Genomic DNA, 18,591 nt, shown 5'->3' with positions numbered 1-18,591 from the left:
TAAAATATTATCATATCGCCTAATGTGCGCGGACATAACTTTTCTTATCTTATTATCTAGCATTTACTCATGAGATTATCACAGATGGTTCTGATATTACTGTACACAATTCACTGTTTCAATGGGAATTTTTCGGGTCAAATTTCGAGTTGTTTGATTAGGGGCGCCCCTAATTTATCAGATGATGGTGTGCCTTGCTCAGTATCGAAAGATTTGACCATACATTACGGCATGGAAGGAGCCCAGACTCCCCCACCTCATATATTTAGTTGCTGACATCACGTGGCTCTGGCAATTATATAGATCTTGAAATGTACATTTTTCCCCCGGGTTGTAGGAGACGATGTAACCGTCGTGTGTTGTGTTATGTGGGTCGATTGCAAAAACAAAGCTTTCGAAGCAAAGAACCGAGGAGGTGGGCTTCATTGGTGTGTGCAAAAATTAGACAAAATGTCACTTTTTCAACACAATAAAAAGGAAGAGAGTAAAACCCTTTGAAAACAGCAGACTCACACGGTCACTGCACATGAGAGAAGAACAGATCAGTCAAAGCTAATTTGATAATTTGAAACTCGAGAGGCAAGATGACATACTCAGTAAATACCAAGACTTTCTTGACTGACAACATGGAGACAGTCTAGTCTGTCTTCAAAGCGCGAAATCTACATGAAATCCCCCACCCATTACAGAGGCAATAGCCTTATAAAACATGAAAATAACGAATTATCTCCAAGCTATACACAAAAAAAGTCAAAAACGAGAGGGAGAAAACGCACTTCTCCATGTTAAATCACCAAACTCATTGCACCATATTATCACTATGAAACATTGATATTACCTTCTCACATTAAAAAAGCGAACTGTGTATTTGCCTGAGAACAGGAGGACGAGTTCGTGCCGAGTCTGTTACACAGGGATTACATCGATCTTGGATGTGTCTTCGCATCTCAAAACAATGCCATCGAGAGTTGCTGGAAATATAAATTGTGACCATTGGCATCCAGTGGTAAATGGCTCAGGTGGAGGCACGATCATCACCATGTTGTCGTTCCTCTGGACAATACCCATCACACTAACTGTACTGCCTTCTTTAATATACCTACAGTAGCACCAAGAGTAGAACTATATTCAGAGCTGATTATGTGCGTATGAGCAACAAATCCTTCATAGCATCAGCTTAAGAACCGAGTCAATAGGGGTATCACTTCAAAAGGATATGCTTTCTGACAATATATGCGTGTCAAGTATATAATGAAGTGTAATCTGTTACTTATGGCCTGACGAAACCAAAACCCATAAGTATATCCTTACCCTTCTTTCAGTCGCATCATACGATCGTCGCATGAAAGATTCCTCTCCCCCAACCACCTGAGGAACTCGCGAGACATATCCTTGTTTGATGGATTGATGTCAATGACACTGGAGTCGTCGACATAAGGAGTAACCCGTGCACCATAGCCAGTTTTAACTAGAGCTCTCAGTCCAGACTGAAAATCCGAGATGTAGAAATCCACGACATGCCTCTAACATTAAACAAATAAGATGGTGCCATTAGAAATGCAGAAATATCCACACAACAGAGAAGTGACAGCATGTTCCAGATTCCAGTCCATTGGGACTAGAAATAGGCATATGTGGCTATTGTAAAGACAAAAGAAATTGTCAAACTTAAATCAAACTTATTTATGATGAATGAAACTTGGTTTTAAATTCATCATATATGAGAATCGTTGCAAGCTGTTTCAACCACACCATTAAGGCCACCACAATGGTGATCATATTGACTCCTTGCCTCGTCAGAACATTGCTCTGTAGAATGAGTAAAATGTATAGCCAAAAAGCCAAATGACCAAGAAAGATGTTCGAGACTTGAGACATATGCACACATTTTACGGAGAAAAAACATCAAGCCATGGACACATTTTGAACAAACTATTCAATCACGAAAAGGATTCAAAAGAATGCAATGAAATACACAAGGAACATATAGAAACTCACTTCTGCTGATCTAAGTCCCCATGTAAAACGACGATGTGTAGGATTGGCTGCCTTAGAATCCCAACCTCTATACTCATACAGAGCCGTAGATGTATAGACACATCTAGGAACTTTATTGAAAGATGACTGAAGAGGCACATTACCACATGTAATAACCTGAATGAATTATGCATGGTTAAACAGTGTGAGAGTATACATCAAAGTCATCTAACAGAAGAAGTGAAAGAGCACCCTAAAGATGAACTTCTACAATAAACTTGATTGTGAATGCACAAAATACTGAACACAGTTGAGTAACTCAATTGCTAAATATCATCATCGATAAAACCACTAAACTGACTGAGAGTTTAACTTGAACGTCCATGAACTCTCTCTCTCTCTCTCTCTCTCTCTCTCTCTCTCTCTCTCTCTCTCTCTCTCTCTCTCTCTCTCTCTCATATCCATTCTGAGCTACTTGCCTACACCAGGCATAATCGCATTACCCACCGGACTTGCGTACGTCTATTTACTCCCTTGTCCCCTCATCAAGGCAGTCACGAGAACAATGCAAGTCCCCAGAAGCTATTAGATAAGGTTCTTACCCATTGTCTATATTCTTAAAGTCCTCATATGTAAGTTTAAACACTCAGATTTGACCATGTTTCCAGCTAAATGGTCTAAATACAATCATCAGAATGCGCCCTGCATCTTTACACCAAAGTGCTTAAACATTCCCAGCTCCAGTGGTTAGGTCAGTGATGCTGTTATTCCATCTTTACCACCCTCCCCACACATTTAACTTCCGACCTTTCTTCTGCTCAGGGTAAAACTGTCAATTTGGTGCATATAAAGGTACCTCCGATTTTTGCTTCTACAAGCATACAAGGATTGCTTAGCACTATCCACAAGGAGAGAGAATTGCCCATGTCAAAAAACCAAAAATGATTTGCAGAAGACTGGCTTGTAGAAAAATCAAGGTACATGCCATGGTACAAAAAAATTATCAGAAAATCAAAGAACCGCAGGAAAACTCCGTACTTTACAGAGATATGAGATAACCATTCGGGTAAATGAAGACCAAAATGAAACGGCACAAATTAATGAAAAACTGTGCCCATCCCAATATGAAAAGTTAATTAGCACTCTAGCATAGCAAGAGTAATGCATACCCCGGAGACTTTCACGTATTGACCATTTTTCGCGGTTCTGAGATCACTGTCAGGATATTGTGCAATGTATCCTGTGATAGCTTTTCTTGCCCAGCAAGTATTCCAAGTGAACATTGTAGCCACCAAGGCAAAGAGGACCACGACTACGATCAGAAGAATGGGATTGTGGACGGCTCCAAGAATAAACCCACCGGCAATGAATCCCATCACAAATATTAGAATCACTGACCACATAATTGACTTTGGCAGGGTCCTCATGAAAGAAGATTCATCCTCTTGGCTTAGAGTGGTTACGGATTGAAGATGAGCAACAGAACTCTGAAGTTTTACTGATCCAACAGAGTCCAATGGACCAGATACTTTTCGAGGGGCTCCAGATGAATTTAATGGCCCCGAAGAAATAGGTCCAGATGTGATCAGACCTGTTGTTGGAAGATTAGGAGGAATAGGACCAGAGTTTTGACGCGTGACTCCCCCAGCTTGAGGACCAGATGACTTTTTTATAGGCTCCCCATGTTTATTCAGAGGACCGGAATTTGTCTTCTTCAATGAAGCAGAACTAGGTATCTGACCAGAAGTTACAGGGCCAGATGTGGTATAGCTTGCTCGACTGGAAACATTATGCATGATAGGGCCGGAGTGTGACGCAGCGCCCCCAAAAGATCCAGTCCTCGAAGGAGCGCCGGTAATTGGCCCTGATTTCCGCGATTTAGACCCATCTGTAATATCAAACATTTTACCGAGTTCACCTGATTTTTTTATGTCGCCCCCAGTATAGGGCATGGCAACCGAACTCATTGTCGGAGTCTTTTCCTTTGGCTGCTCTTTTCGGCCTGACACATATAGGCCATTGCTTAGCTGATGAGAAGGAAACCTGGAACCCATCCAGCCTTTCTAAAAGAGCCTAGGAAGAATTTCCACAGTCACGCACAGCTCAATCCAAGTTGAAGTGCTACAGAAATTTCTTCTGAAAATGTGGAAATATGCAGCCTTTAGGAGCACTTCCAGAAGATTGAAGCCGAAGTATCTTTGAAGAGATCACAAGCTAGACCTAGTCAACCATACATATGTGAGGATGAGAATGTTGAGAGCAAACTCAAAGGAGTATCAAGTAAGCTCGACATGAGACTGCAGATGGGGGAATGCAAAAGAAGCATCAGAACAAGAAAAATTTGGAAAATACAATCTCAAGCTACAATTCAAGCTAAATGAAGAAGCATGTGCCCCGGCAAAGCTAAAGGATCGGTAAATCATAGCACTATCCTATCCTCGAACTATCCAGAAGATAGACAAAGGTAAAATGAAACAAACAAAAGTTAGATAGGAACATAAGAATAACGTTTTAAGCAGAAAACTTACCACCCATAAAATGAAAGATCAAAAACTTGAACAGACACCGAACAAACTTAAGCAATCAAGAAGCAGAATAACAGGCGAAAATCATTATTTCCAGGAGGCCAAGGGCGAATTATCAAATCACGTGGAATTCATCACTAAACAACTGACCAAGCAAGCAGAAGCTAAACAGAACGAGAAGAGCAGATCTGGAATTGGCATCACTCCCCATGATTTAGACTTGAAAAAATCGTTTGGGTCGAGCAAAAAAAAAAAGTCTCCTTTAAACAGAAAAAGAAAAGGGCACATAAAAGGAAGAAAAAAAAAGGCATAGGGATACATCATCGCCAAAAAGATATGCATTCTCCTTCAAGTCTCATTCTCGAGATCCAAGCGCACAGTAAGAATTAAGCCGAAGCAATGAAAGATAGAAGGGTGAGACTGGTCGCATTCCCTGCATTCACCCATTACCAGAAACCCAACCGGAGCTCAGATTCAACTACCCCAAAAAACCATGGAATCAAGAACAAGTCGCCGAGCTAGTCAAGAGGCACAGCCACTAAGATGGGCACTCACTGAAACCAAGAAAAGAGAGGCAGAGCTCCGGACTCGACGAATTGGGCGTCACCCAGATCTGCAAACGGGGCAACAAATGTGACAAAGAATCTGATCAGCTGTGGCGGGCAAATTCCGCGCGACAGCAGCAACCGATTTGTAGACCCAGAGAGCCAATCAGAGCCGCGCAGAAAATGGAGGACACCCAACAGCAACAGCAATGGCTGCTAACTAACCCGCAATGAGAGAAGGTCGAAACGGATTCGTACCTGTAAAAAAAGCAAACCTTTGCGGTCGGGTGAAGTGGAAGTAGGAGCGAACTTTTGGATTCGCAGCGAGTGGGAGTAAGAGAGAGTGCACAGAGAGAGAGAGAGGGGGAGAGACAGACACTGATGAATCCGACGAATCGCAGTCACAAGTCGCTCTCTCTCTCCTTCAAACAGCCGCAACAGCTGGTGGGTTGTCTCGTCCGGGGGCTATATAGCGACCCTGAGCAAAAACCACCCCACCAAACTCCCTTAAAAAAATTCATTTTTACTCACAACCATAGTCATTACAACACATGCAGACACTCGTTTCTCCTTGTCCGGAAAGTTGCTCTAAGTATGGACACGTTCGCACATTGGAGGGTACGTGCAAGTTGCCTCGTTCACATGTATCGGAAATGAGCCGACATATGTAGCCCCTAAAGTTACACCGGTCTTGAGACACCGCAATTTGTCCCGATTTGATTCGTTTCGAGCAAATTGCTTGCGAAAGAACAGAAACCAAAGTTCTGGGCGACTTGGTTTGGTCCCCCGAGCATTCACAAGACAAAGGCACATGTTTTTTAGGGATATGTTGTCACTTATCTTGATGAAACGGCAGGCTTTTCAAATTCAAAGTCGAGGCTCCTCGATCGCTTCTCTTTGGCAGTTTTGTCATGCTTTTGTCGTTTCTATAATTTTTTTTTCCACCGTGCAACAACCGAAATGTGATGTGATAACTAATGATAAGCCCGTTAATGAAAGGCAATGTGTAACTGGAACTATAACAATGTTAAGAGATTACGACATGGTATCACTCGCTTTCAAGTCTTGCCAATTGCTTTGAATCGAGGCATTTCGAAAGAGAAAGAAAATTCAATCCAAAATCACATCGAATTGAAATCTAGGGCTCCGTTTGTTTTGTGAGAAATAAGTAATTTGAAAAATATTTTCCTAAAAATTATTGTCTGTATCGCTTAAATAATGGGCCAATAAAAAATATTTTTATTATTGACGATAATTTATGTCTATATATTATTGCTGATAATAAAAATATTTTTCGTTCATTTATTTTTGCAAGCGATATCAGTAATTATTTTTTATAAAAATATTTTCAGAATCATTCATTTTTTGCGAAAAAATAGACCTTTAAAAAAAGAAGTTTAGAAGTCTAGACAAACGGAAGCTTGAAATCATGCCCATCATGATTAGGTGCTAAGTAGGAGTAGGAGCACAAGTTACGCAAAGAGTGGAAAGCCAACCTAACGTGCTACCGCCTGCATCATTATTAAAGCTTTTTCACTTCGACTATGCATATGCAATCTTGCTCATTTTCCTACTACTAAATACCAACAAAAAAAAAAAAAAAATACCAACAGCAACAAGCGTTTACCCAAGACAGCTGGATGATGGGGGGGAAGCAGCAAAGCAAAGTCAATTCCTCATGATTCATTCACACTACATTGATCGACTAACCACCGATCATGTCACGACTCTCTCAAAACGATTCCAAGGTCGTTTCTGAATTGAAAAATTCCACGCAGTAAGTGCCTTGAACGCTTTCGCACCAATACCCACATCTGATGCGGACCGGCGATCCGCCGGTCTTTTTATTAGTTACCTCGGCAGCAGAGAGTGACTCAGCGTAATCCCAGAACCTGTTCAGCATGAGAGAGCCGATCCAAATATTCACATACTAGAGATGGACAGAACGTTTGTTTACATGATTTTCATTTCGGACGCAACATGATGATTCAGCATTCCTGCATGATTTTCCATTTCGCCTCGCTTAATTCGTTGCATCGCGAGACTGGAGAGAAGCAGATACATGCAGGAATGCTGCATCGATCTTCCCATCTTGCGTCATATCTCACAGGAAAACAAACACTGGAATGAGATAAACCCACACGAACATGAGCATTGCGTATAAATTAAACTTATGGGTTTACACTGGAAGAAAAGATTTCAAGTTATGTACAAACCATGCAAAACAAACATCTTACATGACTATAAAGCAGTACAAAGAAGAACGACACATTTCGCTCGGCCGGCGAGCATCATGAAGAACACCAGAGTCTTGAAAAAACTACGCTGCCTTCTCCTAGCAATTAACCAGGTCATCTGTACAAGCTCCCTTCTGACCACTTCGCCTGTCAGTCAGTTGATACATCGGCATCCTTTCGACTTCGTCTAGTTCCTGTGTAAAAATGTATGGATTAGTTTCATGACTCCGCAACAGACGGTTACCTAAAACATTAGCAGTCCAAAAAAGAATCGGTTTTAGTGAGATGAAGAAATGAGCGATATCACAAACTAAACATTTTCAATTCGGTACACAAGAATTGCAAGCGCATACATATTGGAAAAGGAGTTTGTGTCTGCTTGGAGAGCTTAAACATTCAACAGCATATCTCAAGAGCGTACGTATCCGAATCTGAAGACAACAAACGTGCAGCTAGTCGATCAACCTGCCATATCACCACCACCACACACACAGTGGACTCCCCCCCAAGAGGACAATTACACCCTTCCAAAACCAGTAGGCATAGTGGAAAACAGCAGATCTTTCGACGAAAACACACTGCTATACTGATCATATCCAGGGAGCAGGGTGAGCATCTAAAAACCACACATTTGGTCCTCTTAAGATCTGTCTTAGCATAAAGACATCCTAATTATCATCATCGACAACCTGGGACTTCGAACCATAGTCCAAAACTCAACCCCCCCCCCCCCCCCCCCAAAGTTCCTAGATCATCGGAAAACCCAACTCAACCGTTAAGCACCCTATCGAGCAGAGAACGGAACCCGTCCTCCAGCGCAATTAAAGACCCAGAAAGTTGACTTGATTGAGATTCAGTTGAGCAACGCAGAGAAGAAAACCCATTCGACACAATGAAGTCACATCCAAAAGCCGCATCAATTCTAATAGACTAGATTTCGCCAAAGATTAATAGAACACATTTGAACACATTTCAAATGTCGCTCCGAATAGGTTGCTAATCATCACAAGGTCACCGAGACACGAACCCGACCCAGAGAAAGGAGAGGCCGCGTCACCTCCCGATGCGAGCTCCGAAGCAGGGGTGCAGTAGCTTCATCCTTCCTCATCCTCGGATTGAGATTCGGTATCCGACGTCTGCGCAGCTTCCTCAGGATAAGCAGACGGAAGCGCGCCTGCAACAAAACATTCGATCAGCTCAAGCAAACGAAACAAGAGGGAATCACCGATTGCACATCCCAGATTCACGAAGACAAGCAACTAATCAAATCCAAATCGGAAAAAAGACCTAGAGGGGGCGGGTGCGGAAGGAAGGAGGTGGGGGGGGAACTACCGTGGATGAAGAAGGAAGAGGAGGGCCAGCCGTGGGGACCGGCGGCGGAGGCGGCGGAGGAGGAGGAGAGGAAGGGGTCGGCGAGAGGGTGGGGGTGGGAGTGGGAGGAGTGGGAGGAGGCGAGCTTGCCGATGAGCTGGGCGATGCCGCGGGACTTGGAGCGGGGGGGGACCCAGTAGGAGGAGCCGGGGCGGAAGGGGAGCCAGTCGGGCTCGGAGCGGCGGACGATGAGGTGGTGGATGACGTCCTCCAGCTTGCGGAGGAGGGGGTCGGAGGGGTCGCCGCCGACGTCCGCCGGGGAGGAGGAGGACGAGGAGGACGAGGAGGAGTGGGGGCGGTGGGCGAGGAGGCGGGAGGAGGACGAGGACGAGGAGGAGGAGGCCTTCATGGAGAAGGCGAGGGTGGGGGAGGAGGAGGAGGAGGAAGGGGAGAGGGAGCGAGCCATCATCATCGTCGTCGTCGAGCTTCACAGAAAGAGAGAGAGAGAGAGAGACAGAGAGAATCTTGGAATTTGCTGGAATGAGAGGAGAGAGAGAGAGATAGTCGGTCGCTTTTTAAGGCAGAGTTGGGTTGGGAGGATGACAGTGGATCCTCGGAGAAGTCGCGAGATTCCGGAGGAAATTGTCCCCAAAATTTTTTTTATAAATTTATTGTATTTTTACCAATTCAGTTCGACATCTTTTAATTATGCCAGTTGAGTTATAAATATTTTTATATTTTGTTTAATTAAGTTCATTCGGCCAATTTTAGTTGGAAATCTCTGACATAAATATCAGCATTGGCCTACTTACATGGCGCCACCGACATTAATGTAGACTAGTTATTCTTTTTCTTTTCTTTTCTTTCTCTTTCCTTTTTCTTCTTGTCCTTCTTCCTCTCGCCTGCGAGGTCGGCCTCTGGCGAAGCTCGTCCTCGAGTGAGCCTTGCGAGGGGCAAACAAAGCTCGTCCTCGCCAGTGGCCAACGAGGCAAGCTTCACCAGATGTTGGTGGCGGCAATGACTAACTAGAGGAAGAAGGGCAAAAAAAAAAAAGTAAGAAAAAGAAAAGAAAAAAGAATAAATAAATGCAAAAATCGAAAAAAAAATTTATTAAAAATTGTCTATGCTAGTACCGACAGCGACACGTAGGACGACTGCACGTCCACATTAGTGATTTCCAGTCAAAATTGGCCGAATAGACTCAATTAGCAAAAAGTGAAAAAGTGTAGGACCCAATTGGCAAAATTAAAATGTTTGTGACTGAATTGGCAAAAATGTAATAAGTTTATGATTTTTTGGACAATTTTACTATTTATTTCTCGGAAAAAAACTTTTGAAAATCCTTATGAATGGGTCTATTTCTCGAAATTCTCCTAAATCTTAGATTTTAATTTAAGATATGTCTAAACTTGATCTCTCCTATTCAATAATTGGGAAAATGACACAAACAGTTTCTGAACTTTGGCTAAATGTGCAATGTAATTCCTAAATTTTTAATTTGTTCAAATGTGATTCTTGAACTTTAACCCAACGTGCAATGTGAAACTTTTAATTTGTTTGATATCGTCTATGAATTTTTGGTACATGATCAATGTAGTCCCTGAATTATATAAAAAAAATATTTCAAACATTTGTTTTTCGGATAAAAAAGCCTTTTTCCCGATTATCATGATGTATTATTAGTCACAGAATTAAGATGCCTAAAATTTTTACATATTCACTTACCAAAGTGCACCAGATTACCATGTGACGATGCTCGTGTAACTCGGCATAACAAATTGTAACTTTATTTGGACCGTTAAAATCGGAGGTGATTGTACCTGTTTCCGTGATCACAGGATAGCACGCCTTCGCACATGGCATATGCCAAAATCAAAGCTTCGTTTTAATCTGTGGGCACGGTGGAGCTCGGACCGTGGGCGATCGCATACAACGCTTTGAAGAGGCCGAGGTCGATCGACAGTATTCTTCATCAGGGTCTTTCTAGATGTCGCACGGCCTCACGATTTATCACCCCATTCGATCCGCGACCGAGTTTAACAGCCACCGATGAGAACATGCCAGTGTGGCAAAACTCGCAATCCGAAATTGGGGGAACATTGTCATCGGTGGTAGCTGAAGCGACACCTCTATAGTCATGATCATCGAATTCGTATAGGGCATTGCTAAGAACATGTCTCTGTTTTATCTCCGACTTGCTCAGCACTCGAATCGAACCAAAGTGTTTGCTAACTTTCGTTTCATGGTGTTTGATCTTTCTGTGAGCAATGTCTGAATTATTCGGTTGCCATCATGACTTGTGTTTCGACAATCTTAATCCGTTCGACGTCAATGGTTATTACACAAATTCTTTGCGCGTTTTTCTTGTTATTGTTCTTGTTCTTTTATTTTTTCTTCAAAAGAGCAGTTCTGAATTCTTGGTGGTTGAATTGAATAGGCGATTGAATTGAAGAGGGTCTTCAAGAATGGTGGAGAAGACAACAGGGAAAAAAGAGGAGGTGGTCGCCGGAGAGTACACCATCAATCTCCACAAGCGCCTTCATTACTGTGGCGGGCTTGCTTGGTTTTTCATTTGGGACAAGAAAGAGAGATACATGCTCAAAGATTGTACAGAATGACAGAAACAGAAAACAAGAAAGACAGAAGGAAAGAAGAAAACGCTTGAAGCACTAGCCAAGGGAAAGTGTAAAAAAGCACAAAGAGTCTATAAACATTTCCTTTTTACAATGATCCTGGCCGAGGAGCACAAGCGCAAGCTCCACGTTCAAAAAAGTCCCGATACAAAATGAGTTATTTTTTACTCCTGCCCTCTCATCACCATATGTTTGTATCGGTTTATATAATCAGATTTGCCAAAGCATCAACAAATTACGAAAATCTGTACTGTGACCAACTCTCTTTTACAGCTGTTAAGTTTTTGGAACCTTACAGTGTGTCGCGCGTTCAAAGAGGATAACAATTTTTGCTTCCAAAGTTCAAGCACATGTACAAACCAACCGACCAAAGGAGCAAATTAGACCTGGGATGAAGAAAGGAACATAATGAGATTTAAGCAAAACAAACCATAACAGTTGAAAGATCACCGACAACTCAAAGAAAGAATCGGTGTGTCTTGTATGGCAACATGAACATAAATTGGAAGGATTCAACAGCAGAACAGCAAGAGGACCCGAGCACAAGACTATAAGTAACCTTTGGTTATATGACTGCCCCAGTCCCCAGAGATTTGACGCTAGATCTCTAGATTCTACAAGACCACAACTACATAGATTACTGTGCGCATGCATGTCCTCAAGTCAACTAAAAAGTCCACGTCTAAGAATTTAGAAGATGAGAATGCATTCTTACACGATATTATTACCAGATTTATTCAAATCGAGAACCGTATATGTTTCTCTCATGACATGGAATCATCTCTATTCCATTTTATAAGGTCCAGACGATGCCTACTTCACTTGGAAATAAAGCTAATGAGAATCAGTTCGGATACATGTCACCCTCAACTCAATAAGGCACTTTTCATGTTATTGCACTTTTCTTTTTGCTATCAGCAACTTCGTGAAAGCAGTTCAAATGTCTTTGATGGAGACATCCATCCACCCTGGCCCTAACACCCTTCCCCCCTTTTATCTTCCTTTGTTTCTCCATCACTTCTCTCATATGCAAAGGTAAAGTCAAGTCTCATGAAGTAATTAAGGTCTTATAAAAAACTTACACATCAACGAACCAAAATAAATTAAGACAGTTTCTGTTCATTAATTTAAAACTGAAGACACAATTAGACCTTCAAGCACCAGTGAAAGATAGAATACTCACATATCAACATGAACAATATACTCACAATTATCTTTGAGCTAATAAAGGCCCAACATTCGTAACTCCGTCACATGGCTATGATCGAGTTCAGGGACATCCTTCATTTTTTCACGGTCTTCCACTACGTATTCCTGACATATAGAATGAAGGTCATTCATGAACACGCTCAATAATTTACAATGGGCACTGCCACAAAGGTTTAATATGTGATATGTGCACGTGTGGAATATGGACTTAACCGGCAAAAAGCCAAGCACATATTGATTCAGCTCCCACAGAAACGTGAGAGAACCAGAGACCGCTGAATTTGGCTAATCAAGGTTAAAGATGTTTTATGTTTCTTCCGCCCTTCAACATGTACTTAATTGGCAAAAGGGCAAGCATTTACTGATTCAGCTACCATAGGAAATGATAGAAAACTATAGATTGCTGAATTTAATTGAGAACAATTTTATGTATTCACAAAACAATAGAAAACCCAATTTGAAACTAAGAGGAATTCATTGTTCAAATGGTAACATGGTAGGTCATTTGTAAAATTCTTGTTATGGCATGATATGCATTACTTTGCATTTACATGATAGAGACTAAATACTGCCTCTCAATCCAATGATAAACGCTCTCATATCATGATTATGACATGCTCTGCTTCTGTATCAGTGAACACCACTATCTATCTTTACTATCATCTCTGAAAGAGGTTTGATAACTAAAAGAGCAATGAATGCTACCCTGCTGCGACAATCAATATGTAATTCATCAGCAAATTCAATGTTACTCCGAAAAATTTAGTAGACCTTTGTCAGTTCTTGTTTGGCAAGAACATGATAATGGCGTTCATTGATCCTCTGTCCACATATTATCGCTATAAAGAAGCCATAGAGCAAACCCACCAAAACAATAGCCAACACTGCACAATTAAACCAAATGTGTACATTAGAAGATTCTGGACCTCAAAAGTGATGCTTAAAGAAAAAATGACAATAAGATATCCCAAAGATCAGATGAAGCAAATTTATTTTTCGGATTACTCTACCCATGCCAGTTAAACTTTTCCCACAAAAGGCAACAATTTATAATTTTGAGATGCATTTATATGTCTGCAACATTGTCCTTTTAGACTAAACACAGTGACATGAAACCCGTATCTCTTCTAGAGAATGTCCTACTTTTGGCTACAAAAAGATTCTTTTAACTAGAAAGAATTCAACTTAGATGTAGGGTGTGGAAAATTAAGTCGCAATGTAGCACACAACAAGGCGTAATTCCAATATTTTATACAATTAAAGTAATATCACAATTAATTGCAGATAACTAACCCATACGAATTTACGTTGGTTCAGAACATTGCATGCAATAATGCCATATTCCAATCATACTCAATGATGTATGGATGCTTATTTTTCTATGAGAGATGGAAGGAGGGAGAAAAATGTTCATTGGTAGAGGTGCCGTTACCAGCCATTGTGTAGAAGCCATATGGGTGTTCTTCGTAACCAAACATTTCCCTTAATTCCTCCCCATAGAACTTGTATACCAGCACACCCAAGGATGCAACAATCTGCCATGAAAATGCTATTATAGTTCACTTTTGACCTTTATAAATCACTAAGGATGGTAAACATCTGATACAGGTAGAGAAACACAAAATTCTACTCAAACATCTTATAGTTCAACATGTGATGTGTCAAAGCATTAATTGCATTCCTATGGAGTCAGGTTAACATAAGCAAAATAAAATCAGCTCTCCTTACGTGACGAAAAGGATAGCAGATCGTTTCAACTTTCAAAATTATCAAAATCTGAACTGAGCATATTTTACCTTGCTGTAGCCATCTTTACAGAAATTGTCTGACTTTATGTCATAGTTGAAAATTCGCTAGTCTTTCTAGTCTATCCAGAATCAGCAGCATCAAAACCACGAATTTCTACCTACTAGACGATAAGGCTTAGGAGTATGGTATTTTCAGACTACATAGACCAAATTGCTTCCTGAAAAGTTGTGCATGACTGATTGACAGTGCTTCAAAAGAAAGCAGCAAGTGGTTAAATTCAGTTGCAGCATTCAATGTTTTTTTAAGGAAGAAGGGATGAAAGAGAATAAGCAGACTGTGCACCTGCCCTATCAATGTTTGGATTAAGGCCAACTGCAATCTACAATTAAATGATTACTTATACAGGAAATATATGCCAAAACTAAGTATAAGATCAAAGTTCAACTTAAAAGTGAAAGATGAAATTCTATTTAGGCAGTTGAATGCTGAAAAATTAGTATGAGAGCTTCGTTGTTGTAAATATATTTATCCACGCATGGAATTAACTGAGAAGTAAAGTAAAATGCAACGCTTGTTGCCACTGCTTTCAACGGAAAATCCAAAGCATTAATATACCTTAAAAGCATATTAGTCCCAATAGATGAAATAAGATTGATACACAGAAAGTTAACAGAAACGAATGATCATTTATTCTCTTCATATCGTTCTTGAATAGAAAGATTCGGTTCATGTTGCTAGTATAGAAGGTTTTGCATGCACATGCCCTCGGATGATGTTCAGCAGGCTACCTTCCAACCATTTACTTTCAAATGCATAACCATCAGACGTAATGCAAAACGCATGTGTCGTCCAGCTCAAACCCTTTAGTCGTACAGCATAAACCCATTCAAGAATCAACCTTTAAAGTTCAAGTTCGTTACCTCTGGAGCAGACTTTCAATGCGTTTAATAATGTTATAATACATGCATATGGATTGATCCACTTGTTCAAATTCGAAGCTGGCAAATTTTGCCTAACAAGTACCCAAACTGGACAAAGCCCTTAAAAGTTTGGACAAGTACATTAACTTTATGGGTCTTCACTGTCTAACAGCAATGTTAGGTCTGTCCACCTTGCAAATCATACATCATAAATAAGGTACATCAGAATCAGTTCTCAATCGATGTGCTCCCCAAAAATCATTGATGTATGGTCAAGTTTGCAAAAATGCAGAAGCATCAATTCAAAACCAGCAATGAACAATATACCTTCTCTAGACTTTACAGTACACAATAATAGACTCACAATAGAGCGAGTAACAGTGTGAAATTCACACCATTCAAATGTATGGAGACAACGCCATAATTCAGAAAAGTAGCAGGATAACTAGCCTAAGAGGTTCCGCTTTCTTTCATTTTAACAAACATATCAAGTTCATTTGGCAAAAATTATTATACCAGCTGAACGACTATAAATATGAGCGCATGATCCCGAGCGACGAGGAATTGGAATTTCAATCTCAGCCACCAGCGATCGGCTGGAACATTTGCGCGAAGCAGGAAAACTGCCCTGCACTCTGTACAGTGAGAAAAAGCAAAACCCTCCTGGCATGGTGGACAAACAACTCATAAGTAAAACCACTCCACACGAGATTTACAGAAATTACACTAATTGAATACATCCAAAAAACCAATCTACAGAAATGGCATTTTATAGAAGCTAAACAAAATCTAATCTATAACTCTCATCTCCAAGAGCAGAAAATTGCATATCATCCCCTTGGCAATCACACCGAGGAGATTTCAGCAAAGGAACAAAAAAAATCACCTTAGTGGCCCTCCAATTATCAAGACATGATCTATGGACATACTTTTGGGTTCCTTTGCAATGGCATGGAGCAATCAAGTCCTCTCCTGAAAAATTAAGAAAAAAATAGCTTCAACAATTTGTAGCAAAATGAAGATGGTCACACAAACTTCAGCAATCAACTTCTTTTTTTATTTGCCACTAACAAGTCCCCTCCACAACTGTACCACAAATCTACATGCTCACAGAGAGAGAGAGAGAGAGAGAGAGAGAGGTGCTTTCCCACCCTGGTGACAAGAAAAGACTAAGAATATAAAAGGATATTAATAAAGGTAGCAAATAGGGACCTCCATTTTCAAGGCATATGCGACACTGTGGTTGGTCTGTATGAACCAAACAACAGGTTTCATCGACATCAAGATTTTCTAAATCATCAACAGCTACAGCAAATTCCCCTCCAACAGTTGTTATTTCGGATGAAAATGAAGATCCTTCAGATCTCTCCACAACATCAGACCGCTGCAAAATGGGTTCATTTTCTGTAGCATCTTCCCTATGACTATCATTAGCTGCTAATTGCATCGCGAAGAATAAAGAATCAGGACTGGACAGCAACTATCATTGCGAGCCCTATGGTTCCCGCTGACCATTTCAACAGCAACTCAACTACCTGGAAGTCAAAAGGAAAAGTTACAGCATCAGCGAAAGAGGATCGATTATAAGTGTCAAAATTTAATTGTACTAATTCATCACTTCATCTGCGGATCAAGATTCACTATTCGCCCCCACTGAACATCAGACAGTTGATGTCTCAGTTGATTCGACCCTGCTTTGACGTGACTTATCATGAAAAACTGAAAGACATGCCAGTGAAAACTCAAGGCTACTCTCGAACGACCGATTATTACTAGAGAAAGAAATATCTCCAGCTTTTTTGCCAGACTTCTTGAATGCCGATTTCGCAGCACTCAGCCTAGAACTCAAAGAAACCGTCGGGCCTCAGACGTAGTTCTCTACGCCCTGATACGGTGAATACGCAACTAATATCTACAAATGCATGCGGCACGAAGAGCTTCGTGAGCCGCCTAAAACCATGAAGGCCTTTCACCGAGAAGGGAAGAAATCCCTGCCCATCAATGGTTGGCCATCCGTCCCTAACAAGAGGAAATTGGATGGATCAATAGGCGTCGCCACCCGCCACTCCCGCCCCAGAAAAATTAACCCTCATTAGGATCAATCCCATCGCTAGCTTGTCCGCATATAAACAACCTTCGTAGCTAGGAGAATACGCACGGGGTATATACACAGGCCACCTCCAGGCATGGACGATGATCCATTGAAGAGGAAAAAACTCGAAAGAAAAACGAAAACAAAACAAGAAACCAAGGCCAGCCGCGTTGCTCTCGATCGGACAAAAAAACCGAGCAACAACGACATCGGAAATTCCCCCGATCACCGAACCGCGGAGGAAGGCCCGCGAGCACGTCGAGGCGGGCGGGAACGCAATGCAGCACGGAGTCAACGCAGAAACCGAAGCTCGGCGCCCCCCCCCAAAGCACAACCAGAATTCAGCTCGGGAAAGCAGTGGAGAACGCGAGAACGCGGGAGGCTCACCGGGGGCTGACCTGCTGGGGGTCAACATTCGGGGGACCTTGACGGGGTTGCACCGACATGGACGGATCGCCTCGCGGGTGATTCGGAGGACAATCTCGCGGCTGCGCCGCGGGGGAGGGAGTTGAATCCTAGGGTTTCGAGATCGACGCGAACGAGAGAGGGAGAGATTCAACGACGCGACAAGGAAGAGAGAGGGAGCTGGACTTCGGACAAACCGAAATGGGAAGGATATATATGGTAACGATGGAAAAATCGGGAAGGTCGTCGCCGTCGTTCTCTCTCGAGGATGACTAAACTAATAATAATAGCAAGGGCGGTCGTAAAGTTACGCGGCGTGTGGCGAGTGATCAGATGACGGACCAATGGATGGCAGGCAAGCAAAGAAAACGTAAAATTGAGGAAAAAAAAAATTTGGAAAAAATAAGGAAAACACCACCAAAAACCCCAAACTATGCCACTCGTGATAAATTTACCCTGAATTTTTTTTTGTGACACGAAAAACCCAAAACTATGCCATTTATAATATATTTACCCCATATTACTTTGACCTTTGACCCAAAGGCATTTTCGTCTTTTTCCTTTTTTTTTTTCTTTCTTTCTTCTCTTTTCCCTCCGCCATGGCCAGCGGAGGGAAGTCGGCAAGGGCGGCCCTCACCGGCGTTGGGGTTGGGCAAGGGCGACTCTTGCCCGACGCCGGCAAGGGTTGCCCTCGCTAGATCCGGCGAGTGCAGCCCTCGCCCAACCCCAACGCCGGTGAGAGCCGCCCTCGCCGGCTTCCCTTCGCCATGGCTGGCGGAGGGAAGAGAGAAGAAAAAAAAAAGGAAATAAAAAACATAAAAAGAAAAAAAGACGAAAATGCATTTGGGCCAAAGTATTGTGGGGTAAATACATCACAATTGGCATAGTTTTTGGTTTTTCGTATCATAAAAAGAATGCAGGCTAAATTTGTCACAAGTGGTATAGTTTGGGGTTTTTGGTGGTATTTTCCCAAAAAATAACAAACATG

At 41.8% G+C, this 18,591-nt stretch overlaps 3 protein-coding genes across 14 annotated transcripts; all 3 read right to left on the bottom strand.

Annotated features, from left to right (window-relative positions):
- Nucleotides 1-590: 590 nt before the first annotated feature.
- On the bottom strand, nt 591-5,570 carry LOC115681703 (uncharacterized membrane protein At1g16860-like). Of its 4 annotated transcripts, none has more exons than XM_056311794.1 (6): nt 5,425-5,570; nt 5,058-5,305; nt 3,147-4,274; nt 1,999-2,154; nt 1,312-1,523; nt 591-1,099 (listed from the first exon to the last, which is right to left on the bottom strand). In XM_056311794.1, exons 3-6 carry the CDS (start codon nt 4,029-4,031, stop codon nt 907-909), a joined length of 1,446 nt encoding a protein of 481 aa, XP_056167769.1. In that variant the 5' UTR covers nt 4,032-4,274; nt 5,058-5,305; nt 5,425-5,570; the 3' UTR covers nt 591-906. The 4 variants fall into 4 exon arrangements, with proteins under 4 accessions (XP_056167769.1, XP_056167771.1, XP_056167770.1 ...); XM_056311796.1 differs by having other exon boundaries at nt 5,058-5,115; nt 5,306-5,493; XM_056311795.1 differs by having other exon boundaries at nt 3,147-4,197; nt 5,058-5,115; nt 5,306-5,493.
- Nucleotides 5,571-7,174: 1,604 nt separating this feature from the next.
- LOC115681635 (cell wall integrity and stress response component 1-like) lies at nt 7,175-9,128 on the bottom strand. Of its 6 annotated transcripts, none has more exons than XR_008816514.1 (3): nt 8,617-9,128; nt 8,312-8,458; nt 7,175-7,528 (listed from the first exon to the last, which is right to left on the bottom strand). XR_008816514.1 is itself a non-coding variant. In XM_056311143.1 (3 exons), the coding sequence occupies exons 1-2, from the start codon at nt 9,065-9,067 to the stop codon at nt 8,379-8,381; spliced, it is 531 nt and encodes a 176-aa protein (XP_056167118.1). In that variant the 5' UTR covers nt 9,068-9,128; the 3' UTR covers nt 7,175-7,528; nt 8,342-8,378. The 6 variants fall into 6 exon arrangements, 2 of the variants coding, with proteins under 2 accessions (XP_056167118.1, XP_056167119.1); XR_008816517.1 differs by having other exon boundaries at nt 8,317-8,458; XR_008816516.1 differs by having other exon boundaries at nt 7,175-7,478; nt 8,317-8,458.
- A 2,113-nt stretch (nt 9,129-11,241) lies between these two features.
- On the bottom strand, nt 11,242-17,824 carry LOC115681745 (uncharacterized). Of its 4 annotated transcripts, none has more exons than XM_030605801.2 (8): nt 17,586-17,821; nt 16,319-16,641; nt 15,993-16,078; nt 15,623-15,769; nt 13,870-13,972; nt 13,209-13,321; nt 12,412-12,542; nt 11,242-11,614 (listed from the first exon to the last, which is right to left on the bottom strand). In XM_030605801.2, the coding sequence occupies exons 2-7, from the start codon at nt 16,551-16,553 to the stop codon at nt 12,450-12,452; spliced, it is 777 nt and encodes a 258-aa protein (XP_030461661.1). In that variant the 5' UTR covers nt 16,554-16,641; nt 17,586-17,821; the 3' UTR covers nt 11,242-11,614; nt 12,412-12,449. The 4 variants fall into 4 exon arrangements, with proteins under 4 accessions (XP_030461661.1, XP_030461658.1, XP_030461659.1 ...); XM_030605798.2 differs by having other exon boundaries at nt 12,437-12,542; XM_030605799.2 differs by having other exon boundaries at nt 12,437-12,542; nt 17,597-17,821.
- Nucleotides 17,825-18,591: the final 767 nt, after the last annotated feature.

This window comes from Syzygium oleosum, unplaced genomic scaffold, assembly GCF_021117445.2.
Source record: "Syzygium oleosum isolate NSW1041296 unplaced genomic scaffold, Sole_v2.1 Sole_v2.05, whole genome shotgun sequence".
Classification (NCBI taxonomy): Eukaryota; Viridiplantae; Streptophyta; class Magnoliopsida; order Myrtales; family Myrtaceae; genus Syzygium; species Syzygium oleosum.
Note: the sequence above shows the minus strand (reverse complement) of the source record. Positions and strands in the feature narration are given on the sequence as shown.